Source organism: Notamacropus eugenii, chromosome 3 (assembly GCF_028372415.1).
Source record: "Notamacropus eugenii isolate mMacEug1 chromosome 3, mMacEug1.pri_v2, whole genome shotgun sequence".
Classification (NCBI taxonomy): domain Eukaryota; kingdom Metazoa; phylum Chordata; class Mammalia; order Diprotodontia; family Macropodidae; genus Notamacropus; species Notamacropus eugenii.
In genome coordinates, this window is record NC_092874.1 from 208,292,694 (window position 1) to 208,318,379 (window position 25,686).

At 37.0% G+C, this 25,686-nt stretch overlaps 1 protein-coding gene across 1 annotated transcript; it reads left to right on the top strand.

Annotated features, from left to right (window-relative positions):
* LOC140533864 (prostaglandin-E(2) 9-reductase-like) lies at positions 1-25,686 on the top strand. The gene is made up of 9 exons (XM_072654190.1): positions 1-190; positions 5,224-5,391; positions 9,003-9,119; positions 10,448-10,525; positions 11,753-11,875; positions 12,534-12,643; positions 13,041-13,206; positions 21,536-21,618; positions 24,494-25,686. The coding sequence occupies exons 1-9, from the start codon at positions 104-106 to the stop codon at positions 24,534-24,536; spliced, it is 975 nt and encodes a 324-aa protein (XP_072510291.1). The 5' UTR covers positions 1-103; the 3' UTR covers positions 24,537-25,686.

Here is a 25,686-nt window from a genome sequence, read left to right on the forward strand (position 1 = left end):
ATCGAGTAGAAATGTATAAAGCCAAGGCTTCTGTCAGGTACTCTTTGCCTCTGTTGGGTTTTCCGACTGCCCAGAGCTGACCTGACCTGTGAGGTGAAAAGAAATGGCTCTTTCCAGATCTCACAGGGTGACAATGAATGATGGGAATACCATCCCGGTGCTGGGATTTGGTACTTATGCACCCAGAAGTGTAAGTATAGAGAGCAGCGGGGTTTGTGGGCGCTGGGAGGGGAGATGAAGTGTGTAATCCTAATTCCCTTCCCATGCTTCCCTGTTTGCTGTTAGAGACTCTTTGGGGGAAGAAATACATAATTACGTAGCAAATGCAGAACAGTGAATTTTTGTGTAAACCTGACACTGTGGTAAATGCATCATATTTCGTATTCAGTCACCACTGGCTGGCCACGGAGACTCTGGGAGTTGTAGTTTTTCCCAGGTTGGGAAAAGAAAGTTAAGGTGAGATCAGCCCTCAGATAGGGAGGCAGGAAGGTTTTTCACTAAGTCCTGAGTTTGAAAAAGCCTTTAGGAGTGTATGAGGAGAGGAAGAGGAGCATTCCTGGCAGACAGTGCCTGCTATATATCTGCCTTCCCCTCGTTGAGACCGTGAGAGATGATATTTAAATGAATGAGCAGAGAGATGTGGAGTTGTGTATTATTACACACGATCGATCCAGGAGGCAGAGGGCTCAAAGAAAAATAGGTCCTGCCGTATTCCTTACTTCTGCTTAGTTGTGTTTTTAAAAAAATTCTGTTAAAGAATATTTGCCAGATTTAATATTAGTTTTATTATTTAAACTATATTTATAAATTAGATAAGTCATAAAATATAATTATGACATAAGATTCATTTAATTTTTATTTAATTATATTAATTTTCATATTATTTTTCACTTGTGGTTGTTTTGGTTCTTAACGTTGCCCGATAAATAAATTCCTTTGATTGAGGCTTGAGGTCAAAATGGGAACCACACTGAGAGGGAACTTGCTCAGGGTAAGGCGAGGAGCTTTTTTTTCTCTGAGGGCATAAGCAAAAACCATTTTATAATTACACTTCCAAGCACAAAATTATTGTGAACTTGCACCATCTTTGAAGTAAATCTGTATCACAGATGAAGGCCTTATAAGGGTAACCGCTTGTACTGTATGCACTTTATTGAACCTGTGCACCTCAGGAGGACATGGATGTTGGAAGATGGGTAGATGGATTCCCCTGACTTCCCAGCGGTGAGGAGAAGGGAATCAGCTTTATTTCAAATTGAGGTGCAGGAGATGCCAGGTCAGCATGAGGGCACCTGGATATTGATGTAGTCTGAGCATTGGAGAAAAGAGTGCACAGCAAGCAAAGCTGTATTTGGAGAATATCCGCATATTGTAGCTAGTAAAGGGGAAAGAGACAGAAAGGGAATAGTAGTGGAAAGGAGAATACATTTTGCTTACCATGTGAGCACAGAGGGGAGCCAGTCAAAAGAAAGAACTTTTCTCCAGCCCCCTCCCTCTCTGCTTCCACCTGAGGGTCTCCAGGAAGCAGGCAGTTTATTTCTTCCTTCATTTAGGATGGTAGGGCTCTTGGAGTTTGGGGTTTGTAGGGTATTAGTCCAGCTAAGAGACTAACAGCCAGAGCTCTAAACCCATTCTCTTCCTAGGTGTCACTGTCTCACTGTCAGACATGCTTTGTCTGCCTCTTGGTGAAATGGGGACTTTGGGAAAATGGGATGGGGGAATGGGGAAGGGAGTTGTTATAAGGTACAATTCTCTAAGTAAAATTTTATGATTGTTGAGGTAACATAGTGTGAAGGTCTGGACTTGTTGATTGACTAGCTGGGGAAGGGTATAAGCCCAATCAGGACTACCCTGACAAGAAAACAGAACATGGTATTTGGGCCCCTTCAAGCTTGGGTACAAACTGGAATCGCTTTAATACTTTCTGGTCTGTTAACTAAGACATTGCCCCTAATTTCAAGAAACCCGCAACCTAAAAGAGAAATAAGATATAAATGCAGAAAACTATAAATATATGTTATGTGATAATTGCATTAGAGAGTTATACCACAAAGAATTGTGAGAAGTTTGAAGTGGAGACTAATAACCAAATGGGGAGAGGGAGAGATGGAATAAGGGAAGGCTTTCTGGACAAAATCTTATTTAAATTGAACTTTGTGATACGGTTTGTTTTTAATATTTTTTCCAGTGGCCTTTTATTTATATCTTCATTGCATTATGACAAGTAAGCATATATTATATACACATATAATATTTATGCTTTTTTGCCATTTGTTTTTGTTCTTAAGTAGTGATCAGTTTTTGTGGAGGAGTCACACACAGCTGAGAAATAGGAATATTCATTTCTATTTTTTTCAATAATCATTGGAGGTCTCTCTTATCTCATTTGTCTAAGATTCTATTCATGTTTTTAATTTTTCATTTATTTTTTGTTATATTTACCTAGGCCTGAAGGGGTAAATTGAAGTCCCTCATTATTATAGTTTTGTGGCTTTTTTCTCCTTATAATTCATTTAGTTTTTCCATTGTTTATAATAGTTATACTATTGATTACATGCATATAAAGTGTGAAATCAATTATTGTGTTACCTTTCAGCAAAATGTAGTTTTCTCTTTATCTCTTTTAAATTAAGTCTATTTTTCCTGTTGCTTTGACCAAAATCATAGTTGTTACCCTGGCTATTTTGTGTTCAGCTGAGTCATAATAGATTTTTGTCCCAACACTTTATTCTAACTCTTTGTGAGTTTGTTTCATACAAGTGTGTTTCTTGTAAACAATATATTGATGAATTTTGTTTTCCAAATCCATTCCAACTTCTATTTCACAGATGAATGCATCCCATTCACATTCACTTTATTTTCTCATTTTCTCTCCTAGAATCATTCATTTCTGTTTGGTCCATTCTGATTTTTAGGGAGTTTATTACTAAAGTTTTATACCTCTTCTGTTAGGCTATTGCTCCTTTCCCCAGTTCTCTTCTCCATAATTCTGATTTCTTTTGTAATACTTTTTTAAAAACTCTAATCATTTAGAAAAAAAATTAGAAGTTTACTTGTGGGCAAGCTTTTTTTCCCCTGTGGTTTTGATTATAGAAGTTTTACATTATTCTTTTCTGGTTTGTACCTTTGTGATTTACTCAGGGAAATACTCCACATTTATAAATGTTTTTTGTTATAATATTTAGTTCATTTTTGTTTGTGAGGCTTTAGGAGTTGAGTTCTAGCTTTCCCCTACTCTAGGGGATCAGATCAGGTTGTGCACCTTTCCTTTACAAGGTCTGTTGTCTTTCTTTAGATCTTTTTCTTCACTATGGATTCCTAAGCTCTCCTTCCTTCTGGTCAGCCTTACTTAATAGCTTTTCCTTTGAGCAGACAGAGAGAAGAAGGAGAAGCCTTTTCTTCACTTCTTAGTTATTCCATGCATGCCCTCCTCTGGTGGGAGAAACCTAGATGAAGAGTAATCCTTAAGGAGGAGAGAGGTTACTGTTCTTTGTGTCACAATCTTTTTTCTTCTTCTTTCTATTCTCCCTTAAAAATATGTACCAGTAGTCTGTGGGAAAAGCAGCTGAACCTGGTGCTATATTCCTCTAACCCATAATTTTTTTTCCTGAAAATCATTTTAAGATATGTAACATTCACCCTAATGTGACATTTCGTGTCTGTTGTTGTTCAGTCATGCCTGACTCCGTGCCCCATAGCACAACAGGCCTTTCACTGTCTCTCAGTCTGTCCAAGTTCATATTCATTGTTTCCATGACACTGTCTATCCATGTCCTCCTTTGCTGTCCCTTTTTCCTTTTGCCTTTCCTCTTTCCCAACATCAGGTCTTTTCCATTGTGTCCCGTCTTCTCACTTTGTGGCCACAGTATTTAAGTTTCAGCTTTGGTATTTGACCTTCCAGTGAATAGCCTGAAATAATTTCTTTAAGTATTGACAGATTTGATCTCTCTTCTTGCTGTCTAAAGGACTCTCAAAAGTCTTCTCCAGCACCGCAGTTTGAAAGCATTAATTCTGTGATGCTCAGCTTTCCTTATAGTACAACTCTCACAATATAAATACAGTACACATAAAATATACCTGTCAGAATTCAAAGCACCACTTAAAAGCTGCTTCTAATGAGGCAAACTCTAGCAACTGTAAAAAAAAAAAAAACATAACAACAACATACATACAATATTACATATACATGTCAAAAAGTATGAAACGTTGTATATAATTCAAAAATAAGTTATATTGAGCTGACTAAGTAGCCAGTTAACTGCAATATCATTATTTAGCCTATTTATTGATTGGATGGCTCTAACTCTTTTCTGATTCATTTGTCTTTCCATATCTGTACCTAAAGTAGTTGTTGGCAAAATCTCACTACCAATATTTCTAACTCTATGATTTTGCCCTCTTATCCTTATTAATACGACAGCTGAGGTTATAGATATAGACTCCCTAACAGTAATTCTGAACTCTCTGTCTTGCCCTTTAAGGGGATTCTTGAATTTTAGTTTAAGTGTATAGTCATGGATAGTGAATATCAAGTTAACTTTCTCTTTTTTCCCCAATCCAAGATTGGTAGTGATTCTCTTAAATTTACCTTTTTTTCAGTTTTCCTGTAATGCACTAAATGTTTTCTCTCACACTTTTCATTGTGGAAAGCTTTTTTCCTCCTTTAGGCCTTACTGACTTTGCAATGTCAATTAGTATTGCTCAGTTTTCTGGCACAGTACTCTGGTTTCTTCCAGTAGCCTGATACTCAATATACTTTCAACAAAACATTCTGTTAAACTATGGGTTGTGGGAAGAGGAAAGGTATGGAATGTACAAACGGATCCAAAAACTAAACCCTAAGACTGAAGTCCAAGCCAAAGCAGTCAGCCAACCCTGGCAGACATGTATCTGGCAAAATGTCTAATTCTTTCTATTGCCTAATAGTCTCACACTTCTTAGAGTGGCCAAATGGAAAAATGAACAAGCATCGGGATCTAAAGAACATAAATAACAAAATGCAGCTGTGTGTGGAAGAACTTGAGTAGTACTTGACCAAGAAAAGACAAGCAAGGGAGAAGTAAATGGAGAGTTAGAGGGAAGGAGGAACTACAGTTAAAGGACCATGTATAGATAAGGAGGTTCACAAGGAGAAACTAATTAAAGGACCATGTTCAGGAAAGGAGGTCCATTGGGTTAAGGTGTCTTTGTCCATGTTGAAATTCTTTCCCTTTGAATCTCTAGGTTCCCAAAAGTGAAGGTGAGAAAGCCACAAAGGTGGCTATTGAAGTGGGCTTCCGCCATATTGATGGGGCTTTTCTATACGAAAATGAAAAAGAAGTTGGACAGGCAATCCGAGCAAAAATTGCAGATGGGACGGTGACCAGAAAGGACATATTCTACACAGGCAAGGTATACAAAAAAGTGATTGAGTTTTGTGGGATTTTTTTCATGTTAAAAAAAATGTGATGAACTGTAAACAGCAAGCTACGTAGAACAAAGAGCAATCCTCCCAACGCAGGCAATCTGAACAACAAAAATGTGTTTTGCTGCATAAAGGAAAAGAGGAAGGCTAGCTAGTGTTGATGAGAAACCATGGAATTTAACTCTCAGTCATTTAATTTCAAAAGTAGATTGGCCACTCAGTTAATAATAAGATGCACACTTGTGCAGGATATTCATTAAAGAATACACGCTTTGTTCTTCAGGAGCTTACTCTGCTATAAGACACTGTAAAATAGCTAGACATTTAATTTTCCCAAATAAATAGCTAAAAAAATCACCTCAGAGACCATGAGAAAAAAATGAGCACCTCCAGGAAAAACTATTAAGGAGCTGTTGTAACCATATTTTCAGGATGAGCAGCAGTGAGATTATTACTCTTATTATGGCAAGCCAAATGTTTTTTTTTTTGGTATTCATCAAACTCAGTATTTTGAACTCACAGTTTCATAACATTGCTAACAGAAAAATTTAATATTGAAGACTAAAATCTAAATTATTCCTACTTTTAGTAAGGATGTAAGTTTTTTGACTAAACTGTGAGAAAAATGTACAGGGATGTTCAATTAGTGGATTTTTTAAATTAATGGATCAAAAGTGGAGTTAATTTGAAGGAAAATGGTATACTTATTGTGGAAATTTGTGTTTGACAAACCTGTATTTTTTTAAAATCAGAAATATATTGTCTAACAGAAAATTAAATTCCAGATTTAATGCAAAAGATACAAATTGTAAATATGTAGTTCATTTTTGGTCATTCTTTACAAACACCTTTTCATTGGGGAAACAAAAGAACAATGCCTTAAAGAGAAGACAAAAAGTTACAAGACTGTCACTTCTTTTTAAGGAATATCATAGTCCATGCCCTTCGATCCCTTAATGTAGAAGCTGCTAGATCTTGTGTTATCCTGATTGTATTTCCACAATACTTGAATTGTTTCTTTCTAGCTGCTTGCAATATTTTCTCCTTGACCTGGGAACTCTGGAATTTGGCCACAATGTTCCTAGGAGTTTCTCCTTTCAGATCTCTTTCAGGAAGTGATTGGTGGATCCTTTTAATATTGATTTTGCCCTCTGGTTCTAGAATATCAGGGTAGTTTTCCGTGATAATTTCATGAAAGATGATGTCTAGGCTCTTTTTTTAATCATAGCTTTCAGGTAGTCCCATAATTTTTAAATTGGCTGTCCTGGATCTATTTTCCCTATCAGTTGTTTTTCCAATGAGATATTTCACATGATCTTCCATTTTTTCATTCTTTTGGTTTTGTTTTGTGATTTCTTGGTTTCTCATAAAGTCATTGGCCTCCATCTGTGCCATTCTAATTTTGAAAGAACTATTTTCTTCTGTCAGTTTTTGAATCTCTTTTTCCATGTGGCTAATTCTGCTTTTTAAAGCATTCTTCTCCTCATTGGCTTTTTGAACCTCTTTTGCCTTTTGAGTTCGCCTATTTTTCAAGGTGTTATTTTCTTCAGCATTTTTTTGGGTCTCCTTTATCAAGGTGTTGACCTGCTTTTGATGCTTTTCTTGCATCTCTCTCATTTCTCTTCCCAGCGTTTCCTCCACCTTTCTTACTTGGTTTTCAAAATCCTTTTTGAGCTCTTCCATGGCCTGAGCCCATTGAATATTTATTTTGAATGTTTGGGATACAGAAGCCTTGATTTCTATGTCTTTCCCTCCTGGTAAGCATTGTTCTTCCTACTCTGAAAGGATGGGAGGAGATATCTGTTCACCCAGAAAGTAACCTATGGTCTAATTTTGTTTCCCTCCTTTTCTGGGCATTTTTCCAGTCAGTTACTTGACTTCTGAGTGTCCTCTCCACACCCACCTCACCCAAACCAGCGCTTGGCGTCTGAGATTCAAATGCTGCTCCCCAGCCTTAGGGCTTCTGTGGGGGCAGGGCTGCTATTCAGTGTGAGATTAAGTTCAGCTGCTCAAGTGGGGGCAGGGCTGCCACATGGGGCTCAGTTACCTCAGGGAGTTATTGTGGAGACCTTCAACATTGGATCTGAGCTCCTGCCTGCTTTGGGAGCCCCTGTCCACTGTTGCCTCTGCTGCTGACTCCTGAAGGAGCCTGAGTTATGGGGGCACCCCACTCCCTTCTCAGTGAGCTGAAAAGGCCCTCTCACTGACCTTTGGCACCTGTGGATGAAGGGACCTGCGTGGCTGCTGGACCTTCTGTCCCTGAAGCCTTCTCAGATCTACTCCTCGTGGGGTTGTGTGGCCAAGGCAGGGCTAGGCTCTGCTCTGGGTCCGGGGCGCGATGGACCTTTCATGTCAGTTTTTCATGTCTCTCTGGAGCAGAAATCTCCTCCACTCCATTGTTCTGTGGCTTCTGCTGCTCTAGAATTTGTTGGGAGTTCTTCTTTACAAGTATTTTATGTGCTGTGGGTTAGGAGCTAGCATATATGTACCTTTCTACTCTGCCATCCTGGCTCCCCTCTGCCCCCCCCACCCCTTAACTTCTTTTTAAGGAAGGTTACATGGGTTTAACCGCTTCTGAACAGGAGTAATGTGCACTCCAATTTGGTAGAAATTCAGCAACACACTATTTAATTAAGAGTTTCCTAAGCTTAATTTAAAGGTCTTCTCATGGTCTTGTTTGGTTCTACATATTTAACTACTTTTAGACTAGAAGATGATTAAAATACAGTTTATCAATTTTTTCTAACTCATTCTTATTCTTTTCCTTTGGTCCCCCATGGTGGCTGGTTTCTAGCACTTCTACCTTGAGACTTGTAGAAGATGTTGGTCATAACATTAATTTGTTGGGGGCAGGTAATTAAATTGTATTAAAGCTATCTAAAATGAAGTTCAATCTTAGGAAACAATGTAGGGAAAATTAGAAACTTACCCAACAGACAAGGTGAAAGTGAAAGTGTTGGATCTCAGTGCCTACTTGTCTGTCATCTTTTTGACATTTAATTCTGTAGCTACTGCTTCCTTGCATAGGTGGAAGAAAATCTCAGTAGGTTACCAAAACACAGTTTCATGAATATTCTAGCATTAACCTAAGTTGGGAGGAGACCTCAGGTAGGTTTGGCCCAGTTAAAGCACCTCACTCCATGAGTACTTCTCTTCTTTACATTTCTAGCTCCACGATTGTCTAGAACTTCTTTTACACCCCCCTGATTCAGAGATGTCTCCACACTGGGTGTACATTCACTCACAACCTCCTTCAACAGGCAGTTCAGGACCCTCCCTCTTGTGGGTAAATTTCTTGAGTTCCCAAAGAAGTCACTTTTGCAGTTTACAAAGCATGTGACGTCTCTTTTGAACCTCAGAAGAACTCTTGGAGGTAGATAGCATTTTATTTATTATCCCTTATTTTACAAAGAAAGGAACAGGCACAGAGATTAAGTGATAAGAACGAACTTTAGGAGCTTTTCGTAATTTTTCTGTAAATTGGCCATTCTGGGAACTCAGTCTGCTGTCCTGTCATTGACACAATTTGTCCCTTCTGTTGATATTGTTTGATAAAGAATATACAACATTACTTTGAATATTCCTTCAATCCCTTTAGCTTTGGAGCACATGCCACCGCCCAGAATTGGTCAGGCCTGCCCTGGAAGAGACCTTGAAGAACCTCCAGCTTGATTACCTTGACCTTTATATTATACATTTTCCTGTCTCTCTTAAAGTAAGTACTAGAACCCCCTCTAGGTGTACAAAGACTTTTTGACCACATTTCTCTCTTTTCTGTCTTAGCATTTTTCACCTCTGCTTCTATGAGAATTGAAGGAATGTTTTGCCCTTATTCACACTTTGTTTAGAGGACTACAGATAAATGTTGATAGTTTTGCGTGTCAGTGTGCTAATATTTAAAGTAGATGCCTACAAGTAAACATTTCCTAAGGATATCCTGATTTAACTTTAAGAGACGAGGCTGGTCATAGTGGTGAATGCCTAGAGTCTTCATATTGGGGAATTCACTTCTAGAAAGAGGCATATAATCAGCAGGGTCCAATAACCGTGTGTCAAAGATAGTAAGAAAAAACTTAGAGATTTATTAGAGTGCTAAAAAGCTGTATGGGTGTTTAAAGGAAATAGATATCCTGTAGAAAGAGAAGGTTGGAGGATGAACGGATACATGAACCATACTATTATCTGTGCTGGGAGAAGGAACGATAAAAAAAACGTAAAATGCACAGTAGTCTTTACTGGACTAAGGAGGGAGAAGATGGGAGTAAGAGAGGGAAGAGGAATGAATGTGTTAGAGGAGGGGGGAGAATTTATTCAAGCAAAACAAACTACAAGTATGGACTGCTAATTAACCAGTGAAGAAATAAAAATGAATTGAAGGTTTAACAGTGTGGCTCTGGGCCACAGGTAACAAAATAGCAATTACTGAAACTACTCAGTCATGAATTCCTTCCTTTTAGTAAACCCAGAGTCTAACTCAGGACCTTTAAGCACTCATAGGTGCTTAATAAATGCTTTACGAGTGAGTGACTGAATGGATGCATATGACTACAATTTTATAAAAAGTACTCGACTATTCAAGTTCACATTTTTTCTTTTTAAATCTCAATAGACTTCCAAGTTAAAAAGTGTTACATGCACATACAGAACCATGTAATTAAATTAGTCAGTTTTGTTAAATTGTTTCAGGAAATATGCTTCTTCATGAGATTTAATTCAATGCTGTTGAGAAATGTTTTGTGTAACAAATTATCAATCAAGTTTTAAATATATAAAAAAATGAGAAGGTTTGATTAGATAGATAATCTCTAAGATTTTTTCCAGGTCTACATCTCTGATGCTTTGCATTTGTATTATAATTATCTATGTATTTGATCTCTACTAGTTGATAAGCTCCTATAAGTCCAGACATTCAACATCATTTCATGTTTTATTTGTGGCATCTGGCACTGTGCCTTATGCAACATACAAAGTAGGTTGAATTGAATAGAATCACTCACTCGCTTGAGAGTCTCCAAAAGACAGGTTTTCCTTCTCCAATTACAGCCTGCCAAAGAGATGATTCCAATGGATGAAAATCAGAAAATTATCCGTGACTCTGTAGATTTGCGTGAAACTTGGGAGGTAGGTAACTTATGCAAACAGAAAACAAAAAACATCCTGCTGTTATGAGGTAGTATGCCCTGCCTAAAAGTGATTGTGACTGGAGAGAAAGATTCTCAGGTGTTTGGAACTGAATTTAATCAAATGAAAAGGTGCAAGGCACCTTGTGAAATGGAATATGTGCAGGACTAGAATCCTAAACTTCTAATTTTAGCTCTGACACTGATGTGGGAATGTTGAGTGAGTCATCTCAGCTGTCATTTGAATAATGAGGGCAATTGGACTAAAATATAGTGAAGTGTCTTGACCCTAATGATTTACTTTATTATTCTACATTAATATAAAAAAAAGATGTGTCAATTATGTGAGAATTGACACACTAATCAGAAAATTCAGGGAACTATGTACTTTAAGATATTGTTGAAGCCTCCTCTATTGGAAACAATGGAATCTTGGGTCCCCTGAGGTGGGTGGAGATGAGAAGAGAAGAGGTACACTTCCAGGATTTCTTCTAACCTCCAAGAAATTTAGTTGTCTTGTTATATTCAGATCAAGTGGAAAGAACCCGGGACTCATTGAATGGGAATGACAAGGGAGAGAGTAATTAGAGTACTAGGAAATAGCAAAAATAAAGACAAGAGAAAGCAGATGAAAGGTGGGGGTGGGAGGTTTCTTTTTCTGGTGGTTGTTACTGTTTTTGTTCCTCTTTGCAACAGAGATTTTGTCACCTGTTTCAGGGTGAAAGGCTAATTTGATATTTTGGAATATCTTACTTTTAGCTCCTATGATTTTAAATTTCTTTTACTGAAATGATCACTAAACTGCCAGATTTTCATACTTTGATTGAAAATATATATGGGAGTCAATGTCACATACATGAAATTCAGTTAATATGTTTTTTGAAAAGTAGAAATATTCCTGATGAAGAGCTGTCCTCTGGATCAGTGTAGTAAAGAAGTCAGAAGACCTGAACTCAAATCATGGCTTGTTTGCCTACTATGTGGTATTTTTCAATAACTTCTCTAGATCCTGCTGTCCTTGACCAAAAAAGAAAAAAAAAAAAATTTGTGACTAAATTGTATCTAAAGCCCCTTCCAGTTTTTAATTCTGTGACATGCTCTCTTCTGAGGTCCTTTTTTCAAATAAGAGGAGAGGAAGTGAAAAGATCAAGGCTAGGGGCTCAATGGGGGATTCTACTCAACATGTTCTTCAATGTTCCATAGTGGTTCACAATCCCTTTCTACTCAGGCCATGGAGAAATGTAAAGATGCAGGCCTTGTGAAGTCCATTGGAGTGTCCAACTTCAACCGCAGGCAATTGGAGATGATCCTGAATAAAACTGGGCTGAAATATAAACCTGTCTGCAACCAGGTAAAACAATTCTTTTTCTAGTGCAGTTTCTTTCCTATCCTTCCCCTTCCTAACAAACAAATGAAGGAATAATAGCTCCCTGTAATTCTTATCTTCATTATGATCTTACATCACATTTTTTGTTCTTGAAACTATTTCTTCCTATTCACATTTTCCTAGTTTCTAATAAATAAAACTTATTTCTTTAATCCTTTAGCCTATAAAACTTTTCAGACATGCATGGTTTTATCTTATATAATCCATAAGGTCAACTATTTTTATTAAATAGTTGATTTTCTATTCACAACTGCTCAGATAATTAATACTTGAAAGTTCTGTTTCTTTCAATATATTTAAAGTTTTTTATTAAACAAAAGTTCTTTTCCTACTTCTTTCAGGCATCAAAGCATTCATCAATGGCAGTATCTGAATCTTACATCCTTTATTAATTGATTTTAGTCTTTTCCTTAATTCAAAACTGCTTTTTCTACCCCTTTCAGCACCAATGGCTGTATGTGCAAAGGCTCTTAAGTAGACACATATTGTGCTAATATTCTGTGATTTGGGGTGTAACTAGGTAATTCTCAAGTCCTTCAATTATTAAAATGCTTAATATTGTTCTTTTTGGCTTCATACAGCTTATTTTTATAAGCTAAAACCAGTGTTTATTGTACCGCAGGTGGAATGTCATCCTTACCTGAATCAAGGCAAATTGTTGGAGTTCTGCAAGTCAAAAGATATCATATTGGTAGCATACAGTGCTTTGGGATCCCACAGAGAGACTCAATGGTGAGGAAGGGGGTCTGTGATTCCTTAATCACTAATAAAGTTGATTACCCAAATTTTTGTATACTTACAAATAGTGCAACATTGAGTAGTGGAAACAGCATTGATTGTGGAGTTATAATTAACCAGATTTGACTCCCATTTCACTTCTGGCATTTTACTAGTTGCATGATCTTGAAGAAATAATTTAACCTTTTTGAACCCCATTTCATTGTTTGTAAAGAGAAGATAATAACTTTAACCCTGCCTTCCTCTTGTATTATTATGAGGTCCAAATGATACATTTATGGAAATACTTTGAAAAATGTAAAAAACTAAAGGATGATTACTATCTACATAGCATTGAACTCCCATCTGTTGCCCTGACCACAGATTTCAAAAGGTTTGTTTTCCCTTACAGGGTAGATCCAAAGTCTCCTGTTGTCCTTGAAGACCCAGTTTTGGGAGCCATTGCCAAGAAGCACAATCGAACTCCAGCCCAGGTTGCTCTCCGATACCAGATTCAACGAGGGGTGGTCGTCTTGGCAAAGAGCTTCACTGAAAAGCGCATCAAGGAGAACTTTGGGGTAAAGAGGCATGGGCAGAGTTGGTTTAAGCAGCTGCACAAATACTGGTGTTGGTGAATGGAAAATTGGAGAAAATGATGAAAAATAGAGAAAACTGGTCACTAAGAAGATGATTTTTGAAGCGTGTAGTGGACTTCACTGATTCAGTCTGGTGAATAGAAATGTGACTTCACCCACATTCGCTGCTATTCTCAAAAGATCTCTAAGAAACTGCTTGTTCACTTCAGTTTTTGGAGGAGACAGTGTATGTGGTAATGCCACACACACTTTGAAATAACTGCTTTGTATTTATTCTCATTATATCATGCAAATATATAATATAAAGAGAAATCCAAAGTAGATAAATACATAGTAGTAAGGGAGGCAGAGCATTAGCAGTTAAGGGGATCAAGAAGAACTTCTTAAAGAAGTTGGTTCTTGAGATATACCAAAGGAAGAAAGGGATTCTGTGAGGTAGAGGTGAAGAGAGAGCACTTTTCAGGTATAGGGGATGCCAGTACATAGGGGAAGAGAAGAGATACAGTGTTCTGTGTGAGCAACCAAGAGAAATATCGGTTGGGGCCAGATTATGGAGAGGTCTTTATTTTATCTTCAAGGTGATAAGGATTTTATTGAATAAGGAGATGACACAGTGAGATCTGCACTTAAGGTTAATCACTTTGTCAGCAATGAGGAGAATGAATTAAACTGGGGAGTGACTTGAAGGAAAGTGACCATTAATCCAGGTTAGAAATGCTGATGGTAGCTGTCTGAGCAGAAAGAGGAGATGAGATATAAGAGATGTTGAGGTTAGAAATCAAGGTTTGGCAACTAATTATATTTGTGGGGTGAGATAAAGTGAGGGATTTAGGATAACACCAAGATTATGAACCTGGTAGATAGAAATTGGGAAATTTGAATCAGTATTATTTTGAGGGGAAATGATAATGATTTCTTTTTTGGACATACTAAATTTATGATATCTCAGATATTTAGGTTGAAATGTCTCCTTGGGAGATCTGATAAAAGTACACTCTGTCCCTCCTTGTCACCCCTCCTATTATTCTCCCTACCCTTCTGACTGCCTGAGAAGGCAGACATTAAATCCAGAACTTGTTTGTACTTTAAAATTGTTAACTTTTCTGTTTTAATTAGTCCTTCAGCTGAAGCGTAATGGATTCTGCTCCAGCCCCTTCCCTTTACTGTCTGTGTATACTTCATATGTGTTTCTTATAAACAGCATATTGTAGAATTCTTGTTTTTAATCCACTCTGCTGTATGCTTCCATTTTATGGGTGAGTACAGCTCATTCACATTTATAGTTATGATTACTCTTTATTTTCTTCCATCCTATGTTCCCCTGTTCATCCTTCTCATTATTTTTGCCCTGACCCTCCTCACCACTGTTTTGCTTCTGGCCCCTGTTTTCCTCAATCTGTTCTCCCTTTTATCAGTTCCCCTGCTTGTCTTATCTACCCTCCCCCCACCCACATTCTGCTTTCCAATATGGTAGGATAGATTTCTATACCCAACTGAGTTTGTATGTTATTCTCTCTTTAAGTCTCTTTCATGTGAGATAACTTATCCATTCTACTTCTCTTTCCTCTTCTCCCAGTGCAATCCTCTTTTCCATCTCTCTTTTTTATGCCATGTCATCAAAATCAACTTATGCCCACACCCTCTCTTTCTCTGTACTCTCCTTCTAAGTGGACTAATAGTGATAGAGTTCTTAAGAATTACAAATATCTTCTTCCCATGTAGTGATGTAAACAGTTTAACCTTATTGAATCCCTTATGTTTTTTTTCCTCTTTCCTGTTTGCCTTTTTATGCCTGTCTTCAGTCTTGTATTTGATAGTCACATTTTCTGTTCAGCTCTGTTTTTTTTTTATTAGGAATGCCTGAAAGCTCTCTATTTCATTAAGTATCAATTTTTCCCTTGAAGTTGATATGTTTAGTTTTGTTAGGTAGGTGATTTTTGGTTGTGATACTAATTCCTTACCCTTCTGGAATATCATGTACCAAACCCTTCAGTCCTTTAATGTAGAAGTTGCTAAATCTTGTATAATCCTGACTTGGCTCCATAGTATTTCAGTTATTTCTTTCTGACTGCTTGAAGTATTATCCTTGATCTGGGAATTCTGGCATTTGTCTATAATATTCCTGGGAGTTTTCATTTGGGACCTGATTCAGCAGGTGATGGACGTATTCTTTTAATTTCTATTTTACTTTCTGGTTCTAGGATATTAGGGCAGTTTTCCTTGATAATTTCTTGAAATATGATGTTCAAGATCTCTCTCCGTTTCTGTTTCTCTATGTCTCTGTCTCTTTTTATCATAGTTCCAATTGCTTTTAATTATCTCTCTTGGATCTGTTTTTCAGGTCAGTTATTTTTCCAATGAGACATTTCACATTTTCTTCTCTTTTTTCATTTTATTTGGTTCTTCATGTGTCGTGGAATTGTTAGCTTGCACTTTCCTAAGTGACATTTTTAAGCAATTATCTTCTTCAGTGATCTTTTGTACCTCCTTTTCCATTTGGCCAATCTTTTTTTTAGAATTTATTTTTTATTTCAAAAATAAATTTATTTATTTTTGGTTTTCAAGATTCACTTCCACAACATTTTGAATTTCAAATTTTCTCCCCATCTTCCCTGCACTTTCCTCCAGGGCAGCATGTATTCTGATTACCCTTTCCTCCAATCTGCCCTCCATTCTGTCACCCTCCCCTCCTTCTCTCATCCCCTTCCCTTCTATTTTCTATATGGCAAGATAGATTTCTATACCCCATTGCTTATATAACTTATTTTTATTTCCTAATTACATGTAAAACAGTTTTCAACATTCATTTTCAAAGATTTGAGTTCCACATTCTCTTCCTCCGTCCCTACCTATCATCACTGAGAAGGCAATCATTTCAATATATATTATACATGAGTAGTGATGCAAAACCCTTCCAGAAGACTAACTATATTTCCCTCTGTCCTGTCCTGCCTCTCACTTATTCTATTCTCTCTTTTGATCTGTCCTTTTACCAAAGTGTTTGCTTCCAATTACCCCTTTCCCCAATCTACTGTCGTTTATATTATACTCTCTCTCTTATTTCCTTCCTCCTTGCTTTCCTGTAGGGTAAGATAAACTTTTGTACCCAATTGAGTATGTATGTTTTCCTTCCTGAAGCCAAATCCAATGAGAAGAAAGCTCACTTATTCCCTCTCTCACCTTCCCCCTCTTCTTCTCTACTGTAAAAACTCTTTTTTGCTTCTTTTTTGTGCAATGATTTACTACATTCTGCCTCTCCTTTTCTCTTTCTCCTAGTACATTCTTCTCAACCCTTAATTTCTTTTTTAGGTTTCATCCTTTCATGTTCTGCTCATCTTGTGCTGTCTCTCTTTCTCTCTCTTTCTCTCTCTCTCTGTGTATGTATGTATGTATGTGTGTGTGTGTATACACACTTACATACCCTTACACACACACACACACACATGCAGATATATACATACATACACACACACACACGCACATTCCTTCTAACTATCCTAATACTGAGAAAGGTCTCATGAGTTCCAAATATCATCTTTCTATGTAGGAATGTACACAGTTCAACTTCAATATGTCTTTTATGGTTTCTCTTTCCTATTTACCTTTTCATGCTTCTCTTGCTTTATATTTGAAAGTCAAAATTTCTATTCAGCTCTGGTCTTTTCAACAAGAATACTTGGGAGTCCTCTATTTCATTGAACTTCCATTTTTCCCCGTAAGTATTATACTCAGTTTTACTTGGTAGGTGATTCTTAGTTTGAATCCTATCTCCTGTGACCTCTGGAATATCCTATTCCAAGCCCTCTGGTCCCTTATTGTAGAATCTGCTAAATCTTGTGTAATCCTGATTGTGTTTCCACAGTATTTGAATTGCTTCTTTCAGGCTACTTGTAATATTTTCTCCTTGAACTGGGAACTCTGGAATTTGGTACAACATTCCTAGGAAGTTTCTTTTTGAGATCTCTCTCATTAGGTGATTCGTGTATTCTATCCATTACTATTTTACCCTCTGGCTCTAGAATATCATGGAAATTTTTCTTGATAACTTCCTGAAGGATGATGTCTAGGCCCTTTTTTTAAATCATGACTTTCAAGTGATTCAACAATTTTTAAATTATGTTCCTTGGATCTATTTTCCCAGTCAGTTGTTTTTCCAATGAGACATTTCATGTTTTCTTCTATTTTTTCATTCTTTTGGTTCTGCTTTACAATTTCTTGGTTTCTCATAAACTCATTAGATTTCATTTGCTCCATTCTAATTTTTAGATAATTATTTTCCTCAGTGAACTTTTGTACCTATTTTCCTTTTGGGTCATTCTTCTTTTTACAGCATTCTTCTCCTCCTTGGCTTTTTGGACCTCTTTTGCCATTTGACTTAACCTAATTTTAAAGGTGTTAAAATTTTCCTAAGCTTTTTTTGAGGTTTCCTTCAGCAAGTCATTGACTTGTTTTCATAATTTTCTTACATCTCTCTTATTTCTCTTCCCAGTTTTTCCTCTAGTTCTCTTACTTGATTTTCAAAATCCTTTTTGATCTTTCCCATGACTTGAGACCAATTTGTATTTGTTGTCTTCTTCTGGCTGTATATTTTGATCCTCCTTGTTCCCAATGACATATGAAAATACCTCTTCATTGAGAAGGTAAAAATCTATAATCTATTTCTTCTCTCTCTACCCCATTTACTCATTTCCCCAGCCAATTACTTGACTTTTGAGCTCTTTGTTAAGTGGAGGGCTCCTGAAGTAGCCTCAGCTTTACCAGTGACTGATGCCACCCTAGGGCCAGGGATGGGGCTGGGCCCAGTACTGTGGCTAGGGTTTGTCCCACACTCCTCTCTCAGCCAGGTGAGAGACCCTTCTTACTGATCATCAAAGCTTTCTTTGACATTACTGGATTGAGAGATCTGGAAACCATAGCAACTGCCAGTGATTCAATGCCCCAAGACCTGCTTTCACTCTGTCCATGCAGGCACTGCCCGTGCTGAACTGCACTCCACTCCTAGTCCAGTGTGATAGACCCTTTCCTGTCAACCTTCTAGATTGTCTTGGACTGAAAATTTGCTTTAGTCTTTCATTTTGTGGCTTCTACTACTCTAGCATTTGTTTAGAGTCTTTTTTTATAGGTTTTTTGAGGTGTTTGGGGGTAGATCAGGTAGGTCCCTGCTTTTACTCTGGTATCTTGACTCTGACCCCTTGGCTAATCCTTTTTAAGGAGTTGTTTTCTTCAGGGAATTTTTGTACATATTTTTGTGTTTTCTGTGCTCCCTTCACCAAACTATTGACTCTTTTTTCATTATTCTTTTGCATCAATCCCCTTTGTTTCCCCAGTTTTTCTTCTACCTCTCTTAGTTAACTTTTACAAACCTTTTAAAGCTCTTCCAGAAGTTCTTTTTGAATGTTGCAGGAGTGATTTTTGGTCTTCAGATCAATTTCAGATTTTTTCTTTGAAGCTCTGCATGTGGATGCTGTAAGATGATGGTCTTTTTCTGAGTTTGTGTTTTAACCTTCCCTGTCCCCATAGTATCTTTCAATGGTCAAGTTATTTATTTATTTATTGCTCATTTCCTAGTCTTGTGACTTGACTTTGGACTCTGTTCCTAGGGTGGAGGGAGTACTTTTTCATGCTTCTTGTGCTGGGAGAGAGGGACCTCACCACTGGTCTACTGTTCTGGGCATGTGAGGTCTCTCAGCGGCCTGCTGGTCAGGGCTGTGGGACCTGGCCTCTTGCCTCTGGCCTGCTGTGCCAGCCAGGACCACTAACTTGCACCTGGGCTCAGGATCTTACTGCTGGCTTGATTGGATGCTGCCTGCATTGGACTGTGCTCCCCTTTCATCTGTGAGACAAACCTCTTCTGCTGACTTTCCAAGTTGTATTGGGCTGGATATTTTTATCACTCCATCCTTTCATTTTTTCTGGTGCTCTAGAATTCATTTTGAGGTATTATTTTATAGCTATTTGGAGGTGAATTTGGGAGAATTCGGATGAGTTTCTAACTTGCCCTACTATTTTCTGTTTTAATTAGTTCTAAAGCTAATTTAGATAAAGTGATAGATCTTAAATGCTGGTTCTTTGCTAAATTATCTTCTCTAGGGAGCACAAAGAAGAGAAACATGGCTTTGATGTTGCTACTTGATGAAGAAGAAGGGAACTGGGCAGAGGGAATAGAGCCTTTCAGCCTGAATTTTACTAGGAGGATCTGTTTGGGGGCATGGTAGATATATGAGAAGGAATCTTAATGATTTTAAAATATTTTATAAATTTTTCAAGTTTAGTGACACCTCACATGAGTGGAGATGTTATGTTCCAACCTGCTAACACCCTCAAAACCAGAACAAAGGAGTTAAAGCAATAGCATTAGGGAAAAGAGAAGTAACAAGTATAAGGATGTTTGAGATGCATTTACGTCTCACACTGTGGAAGTGTTGACTAAGGCAATGGTTCTCAATGTTTTTGTTCTGTAAACCCTTTCCAATAGCAACAAAAAATGTGTTGTGAACCACCAGGGTAATTTAATATACTGTTTATAGTATTGTTTTATACTTACTTATCAAGTGCTTAACATACCAGTGATATATTTTATACAGAAGCTCCAAATTGAAATTTACATTTTATAATTATAAAAAATGTTATTCTACCCTTAATTATGAAAACTAAATAGAAAATAAAACTCTAATTAACATTATGAATACGTTATGCCAGAAATTCTCTAAGAATTAAAAAAAGCATTCCAGTAAGGCCTCATATTCTTCCAGTTATCTGCAAGACTTCATATTAAAGTTATTTTCACCAACTTTGTTGAATATAACTAACAAAATGAAATAAGTTACAATTTGGAATATGTTTAACATGATATAATAATCATATATAAACTTAATTTTGATATAGGACTATTATATTTGAACAGAACTTTGTACTATTTAACTCAACAACAGATAGACACAGTCTTAAAATTGTTTCTACACGAAGTTTATTTCTGTATTTTAAGTTAAAATAAGAATAACATGAAAATGCTTGCTTCCATAATGTAGTGGAAAATGGTAGGAGAATTTTATAAGCTATCTTGTTTAAATATGAAAGTTCATTTAAAATTTTTAACCACCCTACCAACTGATAGAAATAAGCAGATAGTTAAGATATAAAAGATGAACTTTTCTACTGGCTAATAAGAAGCATTGTATTATATGACAAATGTACATAAGGTGCAATTACATATATTGCTTCATTTTAAAACAATTTTTATAGCTACATTAATCTTTGTCAGGAGAGAATCTCTTTTGAACCTTTATTCTTCTCTCTCACTGGCATATCACTGGGTACACCCTCAAAGAAACTGCTGAAACACTGACAAATGTTGGCAACCAGTTCATTTAAACTGAAGAATAATATCATAAGTGGAGGACATAGTTAAGTCAGAAAACTACCTTAACATTGCAATAAGAAACACCATAAGGTTTGTTTCTCCTGAATGCTTGGGATAGTCCATGATGGTTTCAAGATGGCTTGTAAGTGATCATGGATTTCAAACGGCCTGACATTTATTTGCACTGCAAGAATGTCAATGCAAAAAGAATGCATCTTGGTCATGTCATTATACCACTGATGAGATAGGCTTACATGATAACAGAGGGGAAAGAAGGAGCTTTTTGGTGTACAAAATGCAAATGAGAGTATGCCCATGCAAATGACAGAATGTCCATGCATATGATCACCTATTGGGAATCTGTTTGCCCTCAAACTTTTCACTTTTGTGGCCATGGCTATTTGGAAACAATTTGATAACAGGTTGAGAAACTTCAAGAACATATTGCACTAAATCAGAAGTGGTCAGTTTGCTGTAGTAGCCACACAGAAATCATTGTGTGCTTGATGATTTTGAATTTTTTCAGAAACAAACCTATATGGTTTCAAACAGACATGTGCTTGGTATCTCAAGGGAAAAATATATTTGCAACAAATTTTGTGTAATTATTTGCTATGTAAAGCAGAATTAAAAAATTTTAAACATGAACTTGTTGGATGAATGTACTGAATCCCTAAGGGGTTTGTGAACAGCTAAATGGAAACTTCTAGATTAAGGGGAAGTCTACAAATCTAAAAGGAGGTGTTAGGAAAGGAAAGTTCCACCCTCAAGAAGACTGGAGCTATCAAGTGGGAGTAGCTAGTTTTCACCTAGCTTAAACACCTCCAACACTAGAAGAGAGTTACCAAAGTCTCAGTGCAGAGTGTGACTGATTCAGTCATTCAACTTGCCTATTCCTTTCTGAGGTGCTATAAGCAGATCCCAGTTATAATATTTTTTCTTCTCTGGCAGGCTTTTGAGTTCCAGTTGACTCCAGAAGAAATGAAAGTCATCGATGGCATTAATAAAAACCTGCGCTACCTGACCGCTTCACCGTGAGTGTTTACTCTTAACATCTTGCTTTCTATCTCAGAGGTCTGTGACTTCAGGGACGTGGAGCAGCACTTTAGAAAAAGTCCTTGTTCAAGTCCTTCACAGAGAAGTTACAAATCTACCAAGTATCATGTTTTATAATGCTCATGAAATCTCCTCTTCCTTTTATCTGAGGCAGAACTGTGTACCTCCCTTATGTACTTATTCTGGGTCAGATCTAAAAAACCCATTTCAGTAATTGAGGCTCAAGGATAAAGGTTTTTGCAACTTCAGTCATTTGTCTTCCCTCAAACGCGGCTGTTCAGTTCTCCATATAGTCCTCCTATGTCTGTTTTGATAGTTTAATAGAAAAAAATATTTTTTTGTACATGGGTTTTAATCTTTTTTTTTGGTGCAAACAGGTTGTTTTCTTCCACTTTCAGTAACCAAACTTCTTCTATACAAACAGGGCAGTACCTTATGTCATAAACTTAGGTTCTAATTATGTCTCTGATGCTAGTTTACTAGCTATGAGACACAAAGAAAACGTCTCTTATCCTCTCTGAATGTCAGTTTCTTAGAAAATCTGGGGAAAGAAGGATTTGGATTAGATGATCTTTAAGGACTCCAAATTAGTCCTGAGGAGTGCCCTACCTAGGGCCTAGATTCTGTGAAGATGAGCAATAGAGCAGCATTCTCTAATGTTACTGCGGAAATGTGTAGTCACAGGCATTCAAGAATAGATGAAGAAAAGTAAGTGTTACTTCCTCCAAACTCATTTCCTATATGGATTCTTGTACTCCTCCATCATTCCTCAGGAAGTGAAGTTCAGAGAAGCCACACCCCTGTTCCCATGACTGCTTTTATTGTCATTAAGTGGCTGGTCCCATGTTAGCCTAAGGATTTTTGGAAATTATATAAACATGATCATTAAAGTAAACACGGTACATATCTTAGGACTTTCTCTGTTTTACCTCTGAAACTTTGTTTTTTATGTCTAAATTGGATTCGTTATCTTTCCTCCATACACTGCCCACCCCCAAACTTCCCCTATTATTGTAAAGGGCACTGCTATTTTCGCAGCCCCAAGGCTTAGACCATAGGTGCTATCCTTGATTCCTCTCTATCTCTCACCCCATCCCTTCTCATATTGAATCTGTTGTCAAGACCTATTCATTTCACCCTTGTAGCATCTTTTGAATATGCTGTGTTCTTTCTTCTGATACTGCCACTTCTGTGGTGCAGGCCCTCTTTACCTCATATGTATACTGTTGCAACAGGTTTTGGGTGAGTCAGCCTACCTTAAATCTCTCCCCATTCTCATTCATTCTCCATTAAGCCACCTAACAAAGACCACCTAACAAACACTAAATGCACTCCCTGTTATTTCCAGAAGGAAATATACAATTCCCTGTTTGGCATTTACAGTCCTTCATAACCACCCCTCCCCTACCTTTCCAGTCTTCTCATACTTTACTCCTTGCCATGTACTCTTCAATGTGGTAACACCAGCCGCCTTGGTTTTTAGTGAACAAGACACACCATCTTACAGCTCTGGGTGGTTTCTCTGGCTCTCTTCCATTCTTGGAATAGTCTCCCCCTCACCTCTGTCTCCTGGCTTTGTGGCTTTCTTCAAGTGCCAACTTTAATTCTACTTTTACGAGAAGCCTCTCGCAACACTTCTGAAATCTAATGCCTTCCCTCTTTTGATTATTTCCTGTATGTAGTTTGTTTTACACATTTGTTTCCTTGCAGTCTTACCCATTAGATTGTGTGTTCTTTAAGGGCACAGATTGTCCTTTGCTTTTCTTTCTATCCCCATTGCGTAGCACAGTGTCTCACATATGATAGGCATAGAAAATGCTTACTGACTGACGGACTTGTGGCACAGTGGAATATTTACTATGCTCTTGATTGCCCTTGAAATATCTTCTCTTTCTGAATCTGTACAAACAGTCAGAATTTAATGGGGTTAATAGTAGAGCCTGGCCAAAGTCCACAGCAATACTTTTCCTGCTCTAAATTTCCTCCGTGCTGTAGGAGCAAAGCCTGCTTTCTTTATTGTTATGGATAAAGGTATGCTGTGGTGTAGGGAGGCAGTTTGATGATTATCATGGGAAAAGCACTGAATTTCAAGCCTTAAGTTTTAGTTTGGATTCCGCTCTCTGCTACTTCGTACCAGTTTAACTCAGGAGCTCACTTCCCCTCTGTTGGATTCACTTTCCTAAATCAGACCCTTCTAAATACCCCTTCTACATGACCTTTCTTAATGATAATAGCTGGCATTTTCATAGTGATTTATGGTTGCAAAGTTCTTTGTACCCAAAGTCTCAAGTGAACCTTGCAATAACCCTGAAAAACAGGTAGACCAAAAAATATTATTGTCCATTTTAAAGATGAGGAAATTGAACTTCTGAGACATTAGGGTAATTTGTCCATAGTCATACCGCCCAGTATTCAAGAGTCAGAACCCAAGTTCTAGCTTTTCTAATTTCAGAGTCAGGATCTATTATGTTTACTATTCAGTTGATTCAGTCATGTCTGACTCTTTGTGATCACATTTGGGGTTTTCATGGGAAAGATACTCAAGCCATTTGCCATTTCTTTCTCCTAGTCTATTTCACCACCCATTTATTTGCCTTATATCTCACAAATGCATTCTTGTTTAAGGAAACTGAGCAAAGCTTGCTTGAACCCAAGGCAAGAGGGATCAATAGCTAAGTCCTTGCTCAGTGTTTAGACGTATGGGCCAAAGAAAACAAACCACTACAAAGACTGTGTTTCTTAATCTGGGTATTTGAAGAGATTGGGTTTGGGAGGAGGTAGGTTGTTGGAGTTGTTGTTGGAGAGATTTTTTTAATGTATGAGACTTGTACATATCTCTTTCTCCCTTTTTAGATTCCAGGAAGATCCCAACTATCCTTTTGATGATGAATATTAATGAAGTTCTGACTCAGAAGATGTGTGGCCCTTAGGCATTGTAGTTCTCTTAATGAAATAGCTTACATACTGTTGATTTTTGTGGAAATTAAATCTACTATTATGGTTAAGTCATGCAACATAGCTAAGCCTACAACAAGGCATAGGTTAAAGGTAATTATTCTATTATAATTTTTGCCTGTCCTGCCCCCAACAAGGTAGACATAATGGTACACAGTTATGTAACATTTCAAAGTTTACCAGGTCCTTTCCATGCATTAGTACAAGTGTTGCACACTTTTTTCCAAGAGTGGTAACCTTTATTCAGAGAGGTTGTATCAGATCTGGTATCTGGCTCACAGTCTTCCTCTTTTCTCAGTTTTCTATTATTCTAAGTACTTCAACATGTATGTTGATATTCCCTCCAGCATCCTAAGTACCCAGTTCCTTAGTCTCCTCAACTCTCATGAACAACTTCACTTAACCATCTATATAGTAGTATATCCGCTGTCCTAGGAATAGCAGAACCCTTGAATTCTCTATGATTTAATCCTAGCTACTTTCATACCCAGCATGAATGTAGTAATTTCTGTAACTCTGGGATACAGAAGTATAGAAGAAAGCCAATCATATTGTATGTGTGTGTATATATATATATATATATATATATATATATATATATATATATATATATATATATATATATATATATATATATATATATATATATATATATATATATATATATACATATATATACATATATATATGTGTATATACACACACACACACACACACACACACACACACAAATATATATTATCAGAAATCAATCATTAGAAATTAAGAAAACAACCACATTCTGTGATGATACACCCAATGCATATATTATAGTTCACTCAAAGTCTGGAAGAACACTGAACTATGTAAACCTTGAGGCTGACAAATATCCATATCTGAACTAACTTAAAAGGAAAAATAAATCTCTGATCTGGGATCTGTCTGTAGTAAAGAAGTTGTAACTTTAATACTTATTATTTCTGGTTCAATTTAATGTTAACAATCAAAGCCCATATAATCTACCAAAATTCTATTGTATTAAAAATCTGTTGTATTAAATCTGTTGAATAAAAAGCATTCTGTATAAAATAAACTTGTAATTCTAACAATAA

Coding starts and splice junctions, on each gene's coding strand:
- LOC140533864 (XM_072654190.1), top strand. CDS start 104: ATGGCTCTTTCCAGATCTCACAGGGTGACAATGAATGATGGGAATACC. Junction 191..5,223: donor GTACTTATGCACCCAGAAGT/GTAAGTATAGAG, acceptor TTGAATCTCTAG/GTTCCCAAAAGTGAAGGTGA. Junction 10,526..11,752: donor ATTTGCGTGAAACTTGGGAG/GTAGGTAACTTA, acceptor CTTTCTACTCAG/GCCATGGAGAAATGTAAAGA.